At 45.7% G+C, this 20,392-nt stretch overlaps 1 protein-coding gene across 2 annotated transcripts in view; it reads right to left on the minus strand.

The window, feature by feature from the left end:
- The window catches only part of NLRC5 (NLR family CARD domain containing 5), a 56,798-nt gene that overhangs the window by 11,231 nt on the left and 25,175 nt on the right, over positions 1 to 20,392 (minus strand). For both annotated transcript variants that reach the window (XM_069793955.1, XM_069793954.1), the window contains exons 12-40: positions 19,794 to 19,859; positions 18,992 to 19,075; positions 17,924 to 18,007; positions 17,432 to 17,521; positions 16,763 to 16,828; positions 15,663 to 15,740; positions 14,846 to 14,929; positions 13,712 to 13,795; positions 12,390 to 12,479; positions 12,219 to 12,266; positions 11,662 to 11,736; positions 10,531 to 10,614; positions 9,688 to 9,771; positions 8,832 to 8,921; positions 8,660 to 8,722; positions 7,888 to 7,971; positions 7,320 to 7,403; positions 6,634 to 6,723; positions 5,735 to 5,800; positions 5,151 to 5,234; positions 4,991 to 5,074; positions 4,301 to 4,387; positions 3,774 to 3,854; positions 3,130 to 3,213; positions 2,658 to 2,741; positions 1,920 to 2,003; positions 1,145 to 1,228; positions 969 to 1,052; positions 178 to 261 (exon numbers count right to left, since the gene is read on the minus strand). In XM_069793955.1, coding sequence (XP_069650056.1) covers positions 178 to 261; positions 969 to 1,052; positions 1,145 to 1,228; positions 1,920 to 2,003; positions 2,658 to 2,741; positions 3,130 to 3,213; positions 3,774 to 3,854; positions 4,301 to 4,387; positions 4,991 to 5,074; positions 5,151 to 5,234; positions 5,735 to 5,800; positions 6,634 to 6,723; positions 7,320 to 7,403; positions 7,888 to 7,971; positions 8,660 to 8,722; positions 8,832 to 8,921; positions 9,688 to 9,771; positions 10,531 to 10,614; positions 11,662 to 11,736; positions 12,219 to 12,266; positions 12,390 to 12,479; positions 13,712 to 13,795; positions 14,846 to 14,929; positions 15,663 to 15,740; positions 16,763 to 16,828; positions 17,432 to 17,521; positions 17,924 to 18,007; positions 18,992 to 19,075; positions 19,794 to 19,859 — 2,334 coding nt within the window. The remainder of the gene's footprint in view (positions 1 to 177; positions 262 to 968; positions 1,053 to 1,144; positions 1,229 to 1,919; positions 2,004 to 2,657; positions 2,742 to 3,129; positions 3,214 to 3,773; positions 3,855 to 4,300; positions 4,388 to 4,990; positions 5,075 to 5,150; positions 5,235 to 5,734; positions 5,801 to 6,633; positions 6,724 to 7,319; positions 7,404 to 7,887; positions 7,972 to 8,659; positions 8,723 to 8,831; positions 8,922 to 9,687; positions 9,772 to 10,530; positions 10,615 to 11,661; positions 11,737 to 12,218; positions 12,267 to 12,389; positions 12,480 to 13,711; positions 13,796 to 14,845; positions 14,930 to 15,662; positions 15,741 to 16,762; positions 16,829 to 17,431; positions 17,522 to 17,923; positions 18,008 to 18,991; positions 19,076 to 19,793; positions 19,860 to 20,392) is intronic.

Consider the following 20,392-nt stretch of genomic DNA (forward strand, 5'->3'; position numbering starts at 1 on the left):
GCAGCAGAGGGAACACCTTCCATTGGTTTGGTAGACTTTGTATCAGGTCTTCAATGACATTGAAAACTGGAAGATGGAACACTGTATAAATGAAGGCGGCAAAGGGCTTCTTATGCAGGCTTCCCCACCAACTGTGGCCATAACCGAAATCGCTGCAAACAAAACAAAGGGACTCACTCGATTCTCTTCAGGTTCTGCATTTCCAGCAGAACAGCAGCTAAATTCATCAGGCCTGGATCTCCAATGTTGTTGTGGCTTAAACTTTAAAAAAGAGAAGAAAGGCTGTGTTGTAAAGGAAAATGCTAAGCACCAGGCAAAGTATGAGATCTTACTTAATGTCTCCCATCTGCTGGATGACACCTCTGACCTTGGCAACAGAATCAAAAGAGCTGCTTATCTCAACTACGTCATGAAAGACTAATAGCTGTTAATAAAGCATTAAAAAAAAATTGCAAAGAACAATCAAAATCACTGGATCTTGTTAATAGGTGGGAAATTACTTCAGCCAGAATACCAAGACAGGCAACAGGTCGTTATTATTTTCCAAACTACTACAGTGGAGAATGTACATCATCTGGCTAGACAGAGGAAAAAAAGCAGAGCAAGCCTGGGGTTGGCTCTAGATTCAGATCTTTTCAGAGTGGGGAAGTACTGGGTCTAAGGCTCTCCCAGGAGAGAAGGGGACCTCTGGCCCTGTTTTGGATCCCAGGGATTTCAGGGAAGATTTACATCCAGGGGCTGTTTAATCCATTTTCTACATGACTGCAGCAGAGTGGGGTTAGACCAAATTCTCCTCTTCTGAACATCAAGCTCCAATTTCCTCTAGCCCAAGGTACCTCATACGTGAGCATTTTGTAACCTCCCTGTTTTTGTTACAACATCATGTATAAGCACATCTGGGTCTCTGCAAATGTTGACACTAGTGGTCACCTCTGCTGATGAGAGACTGCAAGAAAGAAAAAACTTACTTGATTTCCTCCATGTAGTGCATATTCCTCAAGGCTTCTGTGAGTCTGGAGCAGCCATCATTACTAATATTGTTATGGTTCAAGCTGGAAACAACATCCCCAGGAAAACGGACATTAAGATCCTGTTATTCAGTATCACAAGCCGGGCTAGGGGCAAGCTGCAGTCACATACTTACATAAGCCTTTTCAGAGATGGCATTTCACGAAATCCCAGCACAAGCTTAGGAATAGCAGCACTGCTGAGTTCCATGTAGCCCAGGCTAAAAGATGAAATAACACAGGAACAACTAACTACCCACAGGCAGTCATGCGAGCACTCAGAGCACAGGAGAGCAGAAAAAGGGTGGAAGAGAAGTGGGAGTGTATTCTAGTCCCTGTGAATAGTTTTCAATTTTGTTCGCTAAGGCAATTCTACTGGACGTGTTTGGATCTTGATAAAATACCAAGAGAATCCCAAACCTCTGGAGCAAGAACCCAGCCTGTCATGGAGCAAGGTGCCACTGTGACCACAAGATGGCAAAGCTCTCACAACAGCGGCACATACGGTCCAGTGGCACTTCGTAACAGAAGGGTGCCTCACATGTAGGTACCTGGAAAAGCCATCTCTGTGTGCAGGCCACGTGATCATCCTCCCTGAGTAAAATGCTGGCTCTGGGATTGCTGCGCGGGAAACACTGCCTCCCAGCTGGGAAAAGATCCATGCAAAACCCACTACCAAAACACTTGATTTCTCCACTGGACATTCCCTGCCACAGACTACTGATCTCTATCTCTCTCACTCATTGTTCATTGCAAATAAAAAGGAATTGTTGCTTCTTCCCTATCTGAAGTCCTCCAGCCATCAGGAAAACTACACCCATCCACAGCAGAGGCAGAAGAGAGGCTGCAGTTTAACTAAAACTTCTGGAAAGACCTGACAGACTCTGGACAGCCTGGTAACAACACACTCACTTGAGCTCTTCAATGGCCTGGCAATTCTGCAAGCCTGTGATCAAGTAATCAATTCCAGTTGGCATAATACTGCTAGAGGTCAGCCTGCAAAACAGCAAGGATCAAATAAGGTCAGGTCTCAGCACACTTAGAGAGAGGAGTTTACTTCACTGACAGACAAACTGCCCCATCCCAAACTCCAGCCAGCATAGACATCAGGGCCCAGTAAATTTGAGAGATTTCCACACCTCCCATGCACAGGACTACAAGGACGAGGTAGTTCAGAGATGTTCACATGATGTACATGTACCAAACAGCACAGTCCCTGCCTGGGCCAACCAACCCCCAGCATTTCACTGGGCAGAGATGCCCTTTATAAGCCTGTCTCTCACTTACAGGTAGTTGAAGAGGGCTGTGAAAAGGACTGAATGCTATTCATACCAGAAAAACCTCTTTTACACAGTAGGGCAGTATAAACTTACCTACAATGTAAACAAGACCCAAGGTCTCAGTCTCAAATTGCTTTCACTTCAAAAAAGGGGAGAGGAAAAAACCTCAAGACATGCACATGGTGCCCCTATAACCACCTTCAGCATGAACTGCAGAGAGCTGTTGAGTTTACAACCTAGACAAGGCTCAGGAGAGATCACAGAGCTCATGGCCATATTCCAGACAAAGAGTGTTTCAGAGAGGATCAGGGCGAGGCACAGGGTTGACCAAATGACAAAGATGTGGAAAAGACCACAGCTGGGGACATACCCAAACTTCTTCAGCTCTGGAAGAGGTAGCAAAATCCTGACTAGCATGTCTGCTTCATCATTGTGGAGCTCAACATGAGACCATCTGCAAGAACAGAACAACAGATCTGGGCTATGGCCACTGATGACGAAAGGTCTGTATCAAGCCCACAACTAAAACATAGTGGTGCTGGGACATTGAAGAAGTGTCACGACATTGATACTTGGCGAGGTCCCATGGGGGCTCCCAGCCATGACAAGAGAGGACGGGTTATCTGGGCACAGGGGAGAGATTTAGATGCCTTCAAATAGCCCAGGAAGCCACTAGGTCTATGGGTCTTTTCTATTTTCCATCCAAACACTCTAAGTAGGGGACCCAGAGGGCAAGGACTGCAACCTTGCACTGGCCTCTCCCCTGCCGTGTGCACTCCTGCACACACAAAGTCAAGCTACTACCTTCCCCAAAAAATCGTCTACAATGCCTGTCAACTCACCTCAATTCCTGAAGCTGAGCACATTTTTCAAGAACCCTTTGGTAGAAGCAAGCATGCTTGATTCCTGGCTTGTACAGATGCAATCTGCAGGATACAAACACACAACACAACTGTCAGTGATGATCAGCAGACACCCACTGCAGCGTCTGGTGCCCCTTAGGGGCAGGCTTAGGAACAGATCAGAGCTTTGCAAGTGCCCTCCCTGGCCTCTCCTGCTATGTCCCATCTACACCACAGTCCACTATAGAGGAACACAGCCCATCCCCAACGGCACGAGAAGACAGTTGCCGCCTTCTTCAGCTACACAAAGGGAAAAAGACACTAAGGCTGTTCTCTCTCTATACATTCATGCAGAAGCCAGCATGTCTTAAGAGTCTTCAAAGTGCTCATGTCTCCTGAGTGCTCCTGGTCCTGTGGGGAAGGTAAGTAGATTTTTTTACCTCATGCAGGTCCAGTATGGGCCTGGAGGAGGGTGGCCCAAAAGACACATGCACATGAATAAGGTTCCTTCCAGACATGTGGCACAGAGGCACTCTGAGACTGAACCCATGGAGACTAGAGCCTCAGACACTCTGAAGATGTTTTTCATACCGTGATGAGTTTCAGAACAAGCAGAAAATAAGGACAAATAGTCACTTTCTCACCTGCTAATGACTGATTCCACCTTCTCCAGGCAGTGTGGGAACTTTACGCCTAATTGGAAGAGGGTTTTATCTTTACATATCCTGGAAAGGTAGAGATTAGAGAACACCATAAGCCTATGAACTCTTGAGGGAGAGCAAATGCTATTTTCCAGGAGAAAACTCAGGACTGGATGGCACGGGACTATGCTGGTGCATGAATCCTAACCACTCATCTCTGAAAAGGTCTGCAATATTTAAACTAGTTCCAAAGCCAGCCTAATTTGGGCACCTTTTCTCCCAAGGGAGACCAGGAACATGGTCTCCTTTCTGCTACACCTACTAACATGTGCGACCACAGACCTTCTAAGCACTTCTACCCACCAGACATTTGGGTCAAACTTGCTTCAAGTTGGCTAATGGCTTACAAATGCACTGGAGACAGAGAATAAAGAACAGAAGAGCAAGTGCTGGCTCCAATCCCATGTCCTTAAAAGTATCAGGCTAAAAGAAAATATCTAAAAGTTACCAGAACTTGAGGTGCTACTTACGTAATCTCAGTTATGTTTCCACAGGCCTGGACAGCCAGCTCCAGAAGGTTTGTGATGCTTTCTTTACCTACCCATGGCTCCTCTATGCTGCAAAGCAGAATATAGGCACCTTTGCTTTATTCACGTGCACGGATCCATCTCTGCCTCTGTCAGCTGAGTGCTCAGCACTCTAATATACACAGATAGGCTGCTTTGCTCATCAGAGTAAGGTCTACATAGGAAAGAGGGTACAAACTGGGAACAGAGAAGCAGCCCAGCTTCCCTGCAGAGGAGGACACAAACATCAACTTCCCTCCTGTCTGCCTACCACTGACAGCAATGAGAGGGAGCCTGGCCCTTGTGTTCTAATGCAACACATTTTGGAGAAGTGAAGAATTTGTTACCCAGGTGAACTGTGGGATGCTCTGGCGAGGACACAGTAGGAATGTGTTCACCAGAATTAGCAGCCTTCTTTGTAAAGCAGGTAGAGGTTTGCAGAAGCAGCACAGTTTATGGCCACAGCTTTACATGATGCTCAGTAGAAATCAAGGAGATAAAGCCGAAATACCAGTAACTTAGAGTCACCCATAGGAATTTCTCAGGCCAATGCTACCTATCTTTGGAAGAAGCACAGTTCACTTTTGGTTTTGATGAAAGGAGATCTTAGATGATCAGACCAGCCTCAGACCTAAAACGGCAGTTACACAGTACCTGATTTTCAGAGGACCCAGATTTTTCCTCAGTGAATGTAGAAGCCTTTCTGCAGCTTGGACTGTCATGTTGTTATTCGAGGATCTAGAACCAAAGGTCATTGTAATGAACGGCTTGCAAATAAGCCCACCCAAATAGGTCCAAGCAGCCATTAACTCACATGTACTCTGTCAGACCAGTACACTTCTCCAGGAGCAAGCACAACTTTTCCAAGTGCTCTGGCTGAAAGTTGCACTCTGAGAGTCTGAAAGGGTGTGAAAGACAACAGTCTTAGTCCCTTACAAACAGTTCAGGCTTTCTGACCCAGAAATCTCAGGCATCACACCCTTTCCCCACAGAGAAAGAAGGATGGCACCAAAACTTTAAAAGCCTTGCAGGGCTTCCAAAAAAGATTGTGACAACACTTCAAAAGCATCTGTTGAGATGTTCTGATACAGCATATGTGTATGCTAATGGTGCAGCTTTTTGCAGCACCCTGTCCTGCGACAGGGACTGTAGGCATGCCTACAGGTTCCTAGGTGAGGAACAGTCAGTGGGGAAGCAGTGAGAGAAAGGGATGTGGGATTCTCTGTGACGTGAGAAAGCTCTTCTCAGAAGGTGAACCAAAGGAAATGTATTATCTATTAGTGTTAAATATCACCATGCCAGGCACTAGGGGCTGCAAGAGGTTTTGTCTGCTTTGTCCCTAGAAAAAGGACACCACCTTTGTCAAAGAAATCACCAAAAAAACATCTGTACCATTACCTCAAAATCTTTCTCGGATCATCTCTGCTTGTCAACTTGATGATTAAAGTTGCTTTGGAGCACAAACTGCACAGAGAAGACATGCGAGTGTAAGATTTGGAGGGAAAATGACAATTTTTCCCAGTGGTCAGAATTTAACCATACATCAAAGTGCACAAAGCAACACAGCGCAGCAGTGACAGAGGTACCTGGCCCAGGTCACCTCTCCCTACAATAAACCAGCCCAGGGAAATGTTTCAATAAGGTTTTGCTAATGCTAAATTGGCATAAGTCAGCACTGGTGGTTGGAGAAGCAATCCTGATCTGCCCTGCTTTTGTCTGCCTCCTTTTGTCTCTGCCAAGCTCTGGGGAGAGCCAAACCAGGAAACTGATCTGCTTTAAAATAGTGCAGCCAAAACATTCAGCACTCACATTTAACTGCAGGAATTAATGGAAGTGACCCTGGTTAAATTTGGTTCACAACAGACCAGCTGGTCTATGTGAACATAAACACTGATAAGGTCAGATCTGCAGCATGGCCCAGCCTTGTGACAAGCAGTTCATGCCAGTGCAACAAGCCCAGAACCCATGGGCTATTTTTGCCAGAGAGGAAAGGAGATAAAGACACAAATCCAAGTAAAGAACATCGGAAATTGCTTTCAACAGACTCACTCTGAAACCTGTGTCTTTATACACAAAAATGACTTGGCCCTGTGGAATAACAGTTCTGCTAGCTTCCTCCTTAGCAGCTATGTTTGGCCAGTAGAAACAGACATAAACAAAAGCTTTGCATGCACTTATACATAAAGGTAGTTGAAAACATGGCCCTCATCATTATTACCTGAAGATAACAAGCTTTATGATAATTAAGAGAAAAACATGCAGGGAAGAATCAGAAATTAGTGAGGAGAAAGACACACCTAACTTGAACTTCAGTAGTATTTCCAGATGTGGCAAAGGCATTTATGAGATGCAGAACTCCATCCTGAGAAATCCTATTATGGCTGAGACTGCACAGAAGAGAAGGAAGGTTTTTCAGGTGTTAAGATTCAGGGTTGTCCCCAGGCTCCTCAGCCACAGAGGTGAAATTCAAGTTGGCACCAAAGGCAGAGCAGTTCGTGGGGTGCTGGGCACCTTCAGCTGTGCTAAATGTACCACACCCCTCCAAGACACAGCGCTGATGACTTGGGTGACACAGCCAACTTCCAGCCTGCACTCCAACTGCTGGACTAGTTGCTCCCCCACCAAAAAGGGAAAGGAAGAGGCTGGCACAGGGCACAGCTAAGCTCACAGCACCTACAGGCCTTGAGTTATTCAGAGAAGACAACATAACCAGAAGTGATGAACTGAAAACTCAGGGGACTGGGTCAACTTCTGTCACACTACCCCGCTCTTGGCCTTGTTATCTCCTGCTGATGCTAATAGAAAGACTTTTACTTACTTCAGCAGGTTTTGGGTCAGACCCTGAGTCACCCTGGCCTGGAGATCTTGAGCTGTGGTCTCCCAAGAAAGTGGGAGTGGGCAAGAAGCATGAAACCAGCTTCAGGGAGGATCACGTGAACACCTTTTTGCTAGGGCACCTCAGATTCACAGTCTGTTTTCTTACTTGAGGGAACAGGTAACAGGCACTTGATGCAAGTGGTCCAAGAGGCACCTCAGGCCTTCATCTCCCAGCTGATTCCTGGAGAGACTGAAAGGTAAAAGAACAAGGTGGCCAACTAAAACTCAGCCTTTTAAGCAGCAATGCTCCTCTGAGAAGCTTTGAAGAAAAAAGCCAAACTTCCTGGACTTAAATCCCAGCTCAGCCATTGCAGGTCTGCCTAAAACAAACTGCTGCCGTACAAAACTACCTCATGCATAAGCTCCAGAGCAAGCTCAAATGAAGAGCCCTGAACACAAGCTCAGAGCAGAGCTCAGATGAAGCAACAAATGCCTCAAAACAGCCACAGAGTGAAAATCCCAAGACAGTCATCCCACCAGCTCAAGCCCTCTTAAAATATATGTATAAAGGACCTGTATGATTACTAAACAATTTTGTTTCTAAATAGTCTGAACTAGCACACATACACATGCAGACAGGCTGGGAAACCCCAGGCAATGCTGAACCATGCCAACCCAGCTCTCCCTCAGTGACTCCTGTTCAAGGTCATGGTAACAAACCAAGCCCCACTTACTCTACTTCCGCCAGCCACCCACGCTGTTCCAGGACTCTGCAGAGCTCATCTATCTGCCCTTGACCAATGGCACAGTCCGTCAGCCTGCATATGAGACAGCAAGAGAGTTAAAGCATGGCCGGCAACCAGGCTCAGCCTGAGCAGTGACAGCTGCCCACCAGAAGTTGCATTTTTACCCCAGTCTCCACGCAACATTCACCGAGATGAATGCCCTTAGCTGGGCCAGTGGTTGATACGTCTCGTAATGCCTCCCTGAGGTTAGTAATGACAAACCCCAGGTTATAAGTGGGCAACAGATCTTTTGACATTTTTTGCCATCTCCTTGGTGCCTAAATGGTGACATATTACAGTCTTCTTTACAGCGGCACCCAGCAACCATCACTCCCAGAGAGGTCACAGACATGTATCCCATACACATCACACTGATGCTCATATGGAGATTATCACCCAGAAATTGAGGCACACATTTGGAAAATGTGGTGGCTAGGACTCAATTCAGTTGCTTGTGCAGCAGAATTTGGTGCCACTCAAGATGGTCCTTAGTCCAGTGGCCATTCAAGAAAGGCGCGTGCCTCTGCCATCTCAATCCATCCAAATGGTACCAAGTTGCACTTAGGCAGCTGAACTGAGCCCCAAGACTTCAGCTACTAGCCCAAGCTTCTTGACTACCAGCCCATGAGTTCTTCATAGAAGAGGAGATTTGGCTACCTACACTAATGTTTCAAACCTAATCAAAACAAGTGAATTATGATTAAGTGTTTTATGCCAGTACCTGCAGGATGTCTTTTGGCTTCGCATGCTTGCTCCTAAATGCAAAAAAGCATTTTCATTTGACCTGAAGCAAACACAAAAGAGAGTCCTTCAGCAATGCTCCTCAAAAATGACAAACTTAGTAGTCCCCTTAAAGCTGAGCTGCTGGGCTCCAAACAGTCTGAGCATCTTACCGGACTTCTACCATTCTGATCCGCTCACAGAGGTTGACAGAATTGATGAGTAAGACCATGCAACGTGGGGAAAATGTAGCATTCCTAATACTGAAAAGGAGGGGAAAGAAAGAACAATTAAATTAGCTCCCAAGAAGAAAGGTTCCGATACATACGGCCCAATTTTCCCATTATTTACTTTGAGATGCAAAAGGCTGGATCCATCCCATTTAACTCGAGATCAGTGAGCAAGGATCTAAAGTTTTGAGCACTGGCACCCAGTGTTCCTTTAACTAAAGGAGAGACTCCTTTGACTGAAAAGGGAGTACAGACCAAGGGTTTACACTGAACAACTCCTCTTCAGGGCTACTTGACTAGAGATACCCCAGATTGGAAGCAACCTCCTGAGTGAGCAAATTCAGTGTCTCAAGACACTGCAGCTCCTCCATGCTACAACATCTTGTAAAAGATGGCCAAGATCCCTGCAGGGGCAGAGCTGTGAGATGCTGATCACACACACGGGTGGTGTGCTGTCACTATGTGTCAACCAACAAGTTCTACATATGTTATGGATGGCATCCATAAGTCGGGTTCCACGGAACCTGCTAAGTGAGGATTATCTGGAATGCTGTACCTAGGGTGGGTATTTCTCCTCCTGTCGTCTTTTTTTTCTCTAGTTATCATTAAAGAATAAAGGTTCAGTGCTGCTTTGGTTCCAGAAACAAGACAGGAATGGGTGTGAAGAGTTTCTGCATTTTCTTTGCCTAGCTTGTTGATCTACAATTACTGATTAATGCTCCTGAGATATGTTGTGGTATTAACACTTTCCAAACCAATGTTTCATGGCAGCAATCAAAGCAGGGACCCCAAACATTACCTCAGTAGTGTCAGATGACAGAGGTATGGCAGGAAGCTCAGTAATCTCTCAATGCTCTGGTCACTCAATGAATTTCCAGACAGACTGTAAAACATGGAAGGAAACAAATTCCAAGAGAAACTGGGACAATCTGTAAGTATTTCTATAAAATCTACATGGACATGCACACCCACATGTGCATGGGGGTGTTACGGGCAAATTCTGAAAAAGGACATGTCCAGAAATGCCCTGAAAGTTGGGTGAGATTTAGTCCTTACAGGCTGATCTCTGTGTTCCACTACATTCTATAGCCAACTAACATTCCAGTTTTAAAAGTCTTACTTTTTCATTACTGTAAATTTACAAAATGATGCTACTGATGTATTTCATGCATGCAATATGGCTATTATGTTATTTGTTATTACTCAGTTTTTGTTTTGACCAGTATTCTAATTTTCTTGGTGCCCAGCTCCTGCTTGGAATGACCAGCTCTTCAGGAGTTCGGTTCACGGCTTAGTGGGCCTGGTGCTCTTGCTCTGGCTATACTACAAGCCAGGGTCTCGAGGAGCAGATGACAAGACTTGTGCCTAGTCATGATTGAGGAAGACTGTGAGAACACATACACGTTCTGGGGTGTTTACACACAGACATGGTAGACTTAGGAGAGGCCAAACTCTGAAACAGAGAGGACAGTAGAAGGTGTGGGTTTATCTAAGCATCTGGATGAAGTTTTGCAGGGATTTCTAGGAGGCTGTTGTGAGAGGAGAGCAAATTTACACTAGCTGCTAACCTGAATGCCGACTCTGTGTGTGTGGGTTGGGGAGACAGACAGACAGGCAGGGTTGCTGACTGTACAACACTTACTCGATTTCTGTCAGCTGGGGACATTGAGCCAGCATGTGGCACAGCCTGGTCACATCCTCTGGACCCACTCTGCAGTCCTTGAGACTGAAGAAAACAAAGCACTCAGGAGCTAAACATTTCCCATGACCATGGTATGGCAACACTCCTTTCATAACCCGGAGCCTCACATCCTAGGATAAGGCCCATAGCAACCCTCTTGCCTCCACTGCATATATTTTGCTACCCACAATCCAGGACTGAAAAGTCAAAACCTGTGACAACCAGATGACTTCACCAGCTCTGAGCTGATTCAAGAGAGCCAGTCCACCAAAATACCATGTCACTTTGGGTGTTGCCTCCCTAGAGCCACATCATTGGTACTTAAATTGTATCAGGAGACTGAACAGCATCTTTCCCTGCTCAGCACTGTCTCGGCTCTCACAGACCAAGGCTGGGAATGGTGCCTCCGAAGTCCTTCTCCAAGAAGGAAATCACAGAAACCTTCCTGGGTAACAAACTGGCAGGTCTCCATGGGACGAATGTAGTAGCCAGCCAGATCTGTATCTCATTATTTATAGGTAGAAGCTTCCCCTGCAGGAAAGCAAGACAATCCCCTTGAGCTTAGCCAAGCAAAAGATGCACTATTTATTTTCCCATATACACCTGTAGCAGTGGACATCCCAAGTCTATTCCAAGAGGGTGTATTATTCACCCAACCACCTCCAGCCTCCAGTGACCACAAAGTACCAATACCTGTTGGCCTGGGTTGATGCCAGCTGGCCCGATCTCTTTAAGGCTTTGTCAAATTACATCAGCCAAGACCCTCTCCCTTGTAAACAAGTGTTATTTTGTGGACTGGCCTCTCTGACCAGTTTCAGCAGGGAAGAGGATGGAAGAGAGATATATTAAAGATGCACCTTTTCCAGAGGTGTCTCATGTGGAATCAGTCATGATGGGATACAAGCAGAGGAAAGAAACATCTGCTTTCCAAGAGAGCTGAGTGCCCAAAAGCAGGCAGGGCACAAGACAGCTCTCTGAGGAGACACAGCTGGAAGGATGGGTCTGTTCCACACATTACACTACAGATACAGACCCCCACAGCCATCTCTCCCTACACTCCTGGGTGACAAAAGGAAGCTGGGGCTACCATACCGAAAGCACCGTCCTTTTGCTTCATGCTTGGGATGCGCCAGGAAACTCCTTCTCCATCTGCTGGTACTTCTGACCCTGGGGAAAGAAGGGTTTACCCCATGAGTTGTGCTGATGTTATTGCCCCCATGTAGCTGATTCTCCACACTGCAGCTGGGGAAGAGGGTGAGGTGGTGGCAGTGGCCTCGTGCTCCAGTCTGCCTTTTCTCACCACCTGCCAGAATTAGGTTCATGTCATCCCCAGATGAGAAAGGGCCTTATCATCCCTCTTCCAACCTCCAGAGAGTTCTGCATCCACTCAGCACTTTGAGCATTTGCTCTGCCCTGGCCCAGGAGGAAGATGACTGCACCCCCAATCAGCAGTTGGATACTGCCATCTGCTCCATACCCTCAAGCCACTGTCAATCAATCAGCCATAAAACAGCTCACCCTGCTTCCACCACCCTGACTGGACTTTGGAGCCAAATGGCACACCTCAGGGACTCACACATCACCATCTATTTAAGATTTCATAAGGAGGAGTTTGAAAGGCTTAGACAGATGAGTGGGTATGATTTTACCTGATTCTCTCCCAAAAGGTTAGATGAACCACCTGCATGTGTCCTAAGCTGTAACCAGAAAAGAACATAATTAGGACGGAGTTTGAAGACACGTGCTCCTGCATCACTCCTCAAAAACCACAGTCTGAGGTTTCAAATAGCAAAAAATAGGAAAAGTACTGCTGGTCATACCTGAGGTTCATTGTTTTAATGTGTTCCAATGTAGATAAGGACTGAGCTAAGAAAAACACAGAGTTCAGGGAGATCTGGTTGTCATTAAGCCTACAGGAAGAAGAGATGAAATCAGTTGCTGCAAGCAAAACCACTAGCAATTTACACTGCGTCACCCGATAATAGTGATCCTTTTCCAACACTCTCAGAGACAGCTTCTTTGCCACCTTCTGCCTGTGTTTCTAACTACAGTTCTGCAAACACAACTCACTCCAGTATTTTTTAAATTCATCCCTCACTTTTTGAGTTCAGAGAATCACAGAATAATTGAGGCTGGAATGGACCTCTAGAGATAATCTAGTCAATCTCTCCTGCTCAGAGGAGGGTTAGACTAGAGCAGACCGCTCAGGACATTGTCCACCTGGGTTTTTAACATCTCCAAAGATGGAGAATCCACAGTCTCTCTGGGCAACCTGTACTAGTGATGGACCATCCTCACCACACAAGTTTTTTTCTTATGGTTAAATGGAATTCCTTTTATTACAAGACACTGATGCAAGGCAGAAACAACAGTTGTAGCAGTATAAAACCCCCACTAATTGAGATCATGCTCAGGTCTATTAAGTCTGTCACAGTATCTAGTGTGACCACGGGCAGTGTGCTTGATGCTGGGGAAAAAACCCCAGATAAATAACAGCAGTGTGTTTCATTGCACTGACCTGAAGAGAAGCTGCAGACTGTCAGTAACTGGAACAGTCTTGGCTTGAGTTCCATTAATCAAACAGGAACAATAAATATCTTTCAATAAAACAGAATGGTGCTATACTCCTTAAGCCACAGTCCTGCACAGTGCACTTGCAATGGGAGTACCAGGTAAAATACGCAGATAAACATAAGCCACCATGGTGGCTGAATTCAGACTCCACTGCTGAAGCGGGAGCTCCCCAGCATTTATCTTCCAAAAGTGCCCACCTCAAGAGAGGGAGGACTGCTCTTCCTTCTGGTGAGGAACCAGGAGAGGAAAAATCCAGTGGCCTGCTAAATACTCCAGCCTGTTTTAGAAACCAGGTGCCACACCTGCACACGAGACCACCTGTCTCCTTCATGGAGGACTGAATACAGAGGCTCTTGGGCACTGATCTCAATCAAACTTCAAGTGGAGTCAAACTGTTCTGCACTATAGGTGGGGATAGACCAGGTAGCACAGTGGGTCTACCCTCAACAGACACAGAACATAACTGCACTTGATCCTGAAAAGACCTTCCCAAATGTGGACTGTGATTCCACAACCAATACTCCCACAAAAACCCATCCATGAGTAAGGAGAAACAGGTGCTACTCACTTGAGAGAACTTAACATTTTCAAATTCGGGAGGAACTGAAACAGCTGCAAAAGTCCTTCATCTCCCAGATGATTATATGATAGGCTAGGATTTAAAGAAAGGCAATTAATTTTCACAGAAAAAAACCCAATGGGCACAATCAGCTTTTAGTGACAAGAGCTCTGAAAGCAGAACACGGGCACTCTAATCAAAACAACACATGCACTGCCCCTCTCCACTGATGACTAAAGCCTGCAGGGAAACCAGAGACTGGAATTAACGAACACAAGATAGCCAAAAACCTAGCTCAGGGCTCATCCTTTTCTCATGTCCACCAAGTGACCCCTCTGGACTGACAGTGCTTTTTAATGCAGTTACCAGGGATCAGAAATCCACAGCTCTGAGAAATTATCAACCTGGGCAGGCACAACAGAGGAGCCACAGATTAGGCCTGGAGAAGCAATTGGACTCTGACATTAGAGCCTAAGGGTTACAATGAGGCTATGGCCCATGTGAGATCAAGGGACATGATTGCTTAAGAAGAGCAAAGCCTAAAAATCTCTTCCACAGGCTGCCAGGCCTAAGGGAATAGCCAGCCCTCAGGTGGTGGTACCTAGAATACATGCTTGTGCTGGGCCTTGTTCTGTCCTCAAAACCTAGATGTGGGGGTGTGAGTTGGCTAGCCTTTCCATCAGGGCTGGGTCTGCTTACGTCTTGGTGTCAGCAGACAGGATGACTCCCCACACACAGCACTAACTGAAGAAAGTGCTTTGGTGCTGAAGGTCCTTGCAAACCATATGTGGGATCACCAGCACCCTTGATTTGGATGGGATTTCTCAGCCTCTGCAGCTTTTCTCCCAAATGGCCCAAAGGCAAAAATGACAGGGCAAAGTTTTACAGCTTTTGTAACATCTGAAGTCAGGCTAAGTGATCAAACAGCCCCTTTCTAGACTTATGTCCTGCAACCTTTCCCATAAGAGAGCACTAGAACTGTATGTCTCCTTGGCAAAGGATATTAGCCCATATAAAGCTATGCCTTTCATAAGGCTACATCTCTACCACTTTCTCCACAGAACACTGCAGAAAAAACAACTGGCATTTTCTCAATATCCCAAAGAATGCAGATAAAGACCATAAGAGTTAAGAAGGACTCACTCCAGCTCAGAGATGCTGTTACATTCCTTCAGGACTGCACACAGCTTTTCCAGGTCACTGGCTTGAAAACGACTGTCTGTCAGTCTAAGGGGAAAGAGAAATCAGTAGTCCAGGTCTGCAGGATTGCAAACAAGATTGTAAACTTAACTCCTTCAGAAAACAAGAGAATAAACAAGGAGATAATAATGAAATAAAAAATCCCCTTGAAATATCTTGGGGTTTGGGGTTTTTTGTCTGCAACAACTGACAATCTGTACCTTCAGCTCTTGTCTGCAAACAGAGAATAAAAAGACAAGGTAAAGAAAGCTTGTGGCATGACAAAGAGCCAGGTCCCCAAGGTCCTGGTTAGAAGGCTTTAGGCACAACTTCTTCCTTCCTCACTGCAGCCTACAAAACAGACTGGCGTGCTCTGTGCTGGAATAAGAGCATGATCTGATATCCATCTGAACATGGGTCCAGCTTAGGTTGCATTTCTCTAAATACCAGTAGAGAACCCCTCCAACATCACAAGCTCTGTCACCACCAGCTCCCCCAACTCCCACATGGTGATGCAGGGAGCTGATGCAGTAACTGCACAATCACCACACCAATTCTGTGAATAAGACACACAACCCACAATCTATTTTGACTCCTGTAGAAGACCACAGACACTAACCACAGAGCTTCTAGTGCTGCAAGCTGGGAATGCGTGACAAATGAGTGACTGCAGGGGCCTTTACCAGCTCTCCTGCGATTCACCTTGGAGATGCAGGTTACATCAGCTATAGGATCCAGAGACAGGACATGCATGAAATACAATGAAAATTTGCCATAGTACCTTATTTTTTTTGAAGCACTAGGTGTCTGGTTTTCATCTCCATTTTGTTGGTCATCAGTAGAGAACACAGGCTCTTCCCTAGTAAGTGAGCACAAAACCAGACAAGGGTAAAACACCTATGCTTTAGCAATTTGGCAGGTCCCTGGGGCTACCCTGGCTCTAGCCCACACCCATATCTTGCCAATAGCAAGCTCTTCTTTCTTTCTGTGAATAACCAAATACAAGCATGCAGGCAATGGGGAAAGGGAAAAGACAGATTTCTCATCTAAGATACAGTTTGATGGAGAATTCAACTTTTGCCTAAACATGTTTTGTGAAAAGAGTCCACGTCTGTGCAAAAACCTGACTATTCATAAATAAATGGAACGTCGAAATCCTGAAATATCCAAGTTTGAAATGTCACCTGGTGCCTTAAAGGAGTCACGGATCACGTGTCTCAGGCTGTCACTCTCTTTCAAGGACAGCCACATAACTGGGTTGCATCCCATGATAGCCCTGCTGTTCCTCCCTGGCTAAGAGGTGGGATGCAGGTGTACTGTGGGAAATGCTATTTTACAGTGGGCTCAGTCCATGGAGAACAAGGGCATAAATAAATGAACCTACAGCTCCAGAAGCAACAGAAACCACTTCTCAAACAAAACATTTGGGTTCAACTGGTTTGACCCATAATTTTCTAAGGGGAAAAATTAAACTCCAAATTTATTTTGATTTAGGAGTACCATGATCCAGAATGCAGAGTGTAGTGAACTAGATGGTTTTAACATGCAGGGATCTCTGAGTCTTTTTGGAATTTGGTTTGGAGGTGTGAGGTTCACTTGTTTTTTTCCTGTTCACTATTATCAGATAGCACAGCTGCCACTAAACAGCCTGCTTTACTTAGGATGCTGTGGGTTGATATGTCCCCTAAAGACATAAAATGTAATCAAACACTGTGGAATGCAGTGGACAACTTCCAAAGTGGCTAAGAGAACCAGGACAAAGTACTAGAGGGGAAGGGGGGCAAGAACTGCTGTAAGATAAGCGTTACCCTTGGTACCTAAACAGGATGTAAGAACTAAATGAGATGCTGAGAAAACACCATTTGCACACACACACTCTACCTAGGAGGAAGGCAAGCAAACTCTGTGTCTGCTGTAAACCTCAGGACTGCAGTCTCACAACAATGGCTGTGAAGAAGAGAAGGAATCAATCAATTTTGGTTATTTACAGGACTTTGTGTTTTAAGAATGCTATATTTTGCTCTGCAAAACTCTTTGGTGACACCAATCTCTTAAAACACTCCCAAAGCAAGCAAAAAATAATCTCCATTAGTTTTAAATCCTGGTTGGATCAAACTATGCAATATGAGGTAACCCAGTTTCTCTGAACCATTAGAGAAAGTGCAAACAAAATAGTTACACCTGAACTCCAGAGAGCTTCCAAGGGAAAGTAATAGGAGAGAACTTCCAGTTCCACTCTGGGAGATGTCACCAGTTCTCATACTCCAGAGACCCTCTCTCCAAAACTTCCCAGGGCAGAGAGTAGGAAAGAGTCTAAAACTGCCCCCACACATGAAAGGACACACACTTCTATACCTTCTCAAATTCTGGTTGATGGCTCAGATAAAATCAGCTTACAGCAATGTATTACCAAGTGTCAGTGTTAATAATCATCTTTGGACATGTTCTTCACCTGCCCCACTTCTGAGCTGACTCAACAAAAATCTCAGAACCTAACTCTCAGACTTGCATGTTAGGATGAACCTCAGGAATGATTCAAGACCTACGTACCTGACTTGTACCTCCACCACCTTCTGGCAGGTATTTACTGACTTCAACAGACTGCAAATGCCATTAACAGAGAGGTGGTTTTGACTGAGACTAAGAAAGATAAAAAAGGCAATTAGTTGATCACTGAAATCACACAGGACTGTCCTAGTAGAAGTTATCATCAGTGTGCTGCATGCTTGAACCCAATTCACTTCAGAAGTGGCACGGTGAAAAACACACAGGACTACTCCTGAGGAAGGGGTTTTAATGAAAGGGCACTTCAAATGCATTTAGACCAGTTTCCAAGCATGATGCTCTGAGGACGTGACCAACTTCAGCCTGAACAGTCTCATGAGCTGAGTCTCATCCTTCCTTAAGAGTGCTCAGAGCTGCTTCTGTAGCACTGGTCTGGATGAGTTCTTTGCCTCCTGGATCCCTGCTCAGCATCTCTGTAGGGTACTTGCCAGGCTCAAGAAAAGAGGGCAGTTTGGTTTTGTACAAGGCAACACTTACTCCAGCTGCTTTGAAATTGATATCCAAGTGAGGCTTTCCAGCAGGCAACTGCAGCCTTCATCTCCAAGCTTGTTACCTGATAAACTGAGGCGTTTTCCAGTTAGTGGGGACTGTTTTGAACAGTATAAACAACAAAGCCCTCAAAATCTGCTTGCTTTCCTTTTCCTACAATTGCTTTTTTACCTGGACTGTTCTTCTGTCCCAGATCACTCTTCCCTGCTTATCTCTGCATGAAGCAACTTCAGACAAAGACTTTTATCCCTAGGACAACATGATTCATACTTTAGCCCCAAAATCACCTTACTTTAGAAAACCTACGTGGAAGTACAAAACAAGAAACCAAATGAGTCAGTGTCTACTGGCCTCCTGGAAGGAAGAAAGGAAGGAAGAAAACACTGGATGACAAAGACCTCCAGATCCCAATTAAAATCAGTGAGCTAGAAAACTGGGGTTTGAGGTGCAGTTAAATTCAAGATACAGTCAGGACTGAACTGTCTTGCAACAGATATTCCAGCATTTTCCAGGGCACACAGGCTAGGAGATCTTTACAGCCAAACCCAGGTGGCCTCATATACAGGCAAATAAGGAAAGGTAGGGATGATACTCATTGCAATGTGTGGGTTATGTAGATCTCTTGCCTTCCTCCTCTAATTCTCCCAACAGAGCTGGATGGCTTTAGAAGACAAAAGGGACAACACAGAAGCAATCTGTGTCACTTCACTGGCTCAGAGGATTTTCTGGAGGAGCTGTGCCTCTGGGAAAGTTCCATACTGCCTGCAGCATGCAGCACTGCTCCGTCAGCAGGGTCTGCTCTGTAACGGGCATCTCTGGTTACAGTCTCAGGGAGCCAGAGGCTGCGGCTGTCACAGGAATCAAAGGTCGCTCAGCATTCACCTCCTGCTGAACCTCAACAAAAGTCCCTAACCAGGATCCCACCAGACGTAACACAGAGTGCTGGGACCCTTCCTAGGTGTAAGGCCCCATGTCTCACTGCCCTCTACATATAACATCCCCTGCTCCCCACCACCCGCCTGCAGCCACTTAGCAGGAAGGAAAGGAGTCACTTACTCCACTTCAGAGAGAGAGGGACAGCTCTGGAGAATGGCAATGATTTCCTCTGCATGTTGGGAAGACAGGCTGCAATCCTGCAAGCTGTGAACACGAAGCGTTAATGAGCAGCGAGGGGACAGTGGGGCCCAGGCATTTCTGGTGTCTCTCTCCAAATGAGGGCACACAGAAGCAGTACCAAGAGAGGGAGGTTTTACTCTCTGGTCTGCCAAACAATCCTGGGCATATTACTCCACCTCTCTGTAGCCAGTGCTCCAAAAGGAGTGCAGAGAGGGACACACTTGCTGAGTGCTGTGCAAGTGCAACACCTTGTGTCAGAGCCACCTGGCACTGCTGTCCACAAGAAGGGGATGGATGCAATTGTTCCTGTTGTGCAGAGTAGTACGGGAAAAAGGAGGTAAGGGAGGGCCATTTCCCAGCTTTAACATGCTCAGATAACACGCCTGAGTTCTCCTATTTTGAGAAAGCCACTACTCTCTTCTGGAGCCTGGGCAAGAAAGAAAACTACATGGCTCATCCCTTTGGTAGCTGTAAGAACATACAGCAAGATGGGCATTATCAAGGGAACTCTGCCTCTCTAGGGCTGTAGAGCCCAACACACAAGAAATAAAGCCACTGGCTGGGCCAGGTAGGGATTTCTGTTGTTATTTTTATTTACTGATTCAGGTTTATTTCAAACTTTTTCATATGTGGAAATATCCCCTGTCCTTAAGGACCAACACAGCTGTTATTCTTGTCCTTCTGTAGTACCTGTCATCTGCAAACCATATTCAGCAGCAGGAATTTCAATGCCTTCTCTTACCATAACTTCACATGTCTAGTTGGAGTTACATGTTCCTTCTTCTCTTCCCACCTCAAATGCAAAGATCTGCAAACAAGGAAAATATTTGGCCTTTAACATGCCTTCACAAAATATCTGATGACTTGGGCACTGGTTAGTATTTTCTGGAGGTTTTCTGGGAGAAACCACAAGGTTAAATGACTTTCAAGAGCCAGAAGGCCTCCATCAGGAGATGGGAGCACAGAGACTGTCCACAAGGGATTTCACTGTATATTTGAATCAACTCGATAACTGAGCCCCAATTCAAAGGCACTACTAAGATGCAGGGCGTCTTGCCTTCGCGTGGGATTGTGCCACCACAGGAAGGGATAAACATACCCATCTGTGCCAGGCTACCTACAACAGCACAAAGATGACTGTTCAGGCATCTGCATAGGAGCTGTTTCTAGCTGACTCGGGGCCAGGCTGAGCCAGTTTACACATGCATGCAAAATATTGTGAAGTCCCTTGAGGACTGCACAACACAGGGCAAAGGGAGTTCCCTGCGGGATAATTAGAAAAATAGACACATAGTGAACAAGAGACACAATGGGGCTGTTCAATCTGAGCCAGAGGCACCT

Source organism: Haliaeetus albicilla, chromosome 10 (genome assembly GCF_947461875.1).
Source record: "Haliaeetus albicilla chromosome 10, bHalAlb1.1, whole genome shotgun sequence".
NCBI classification, from domain to species: Eukaryota; Metazoa; Chordata; class Aves; order Accipitriformes; family Accipitridae; genus Haliaeetus; species Haliaeetus albicilla.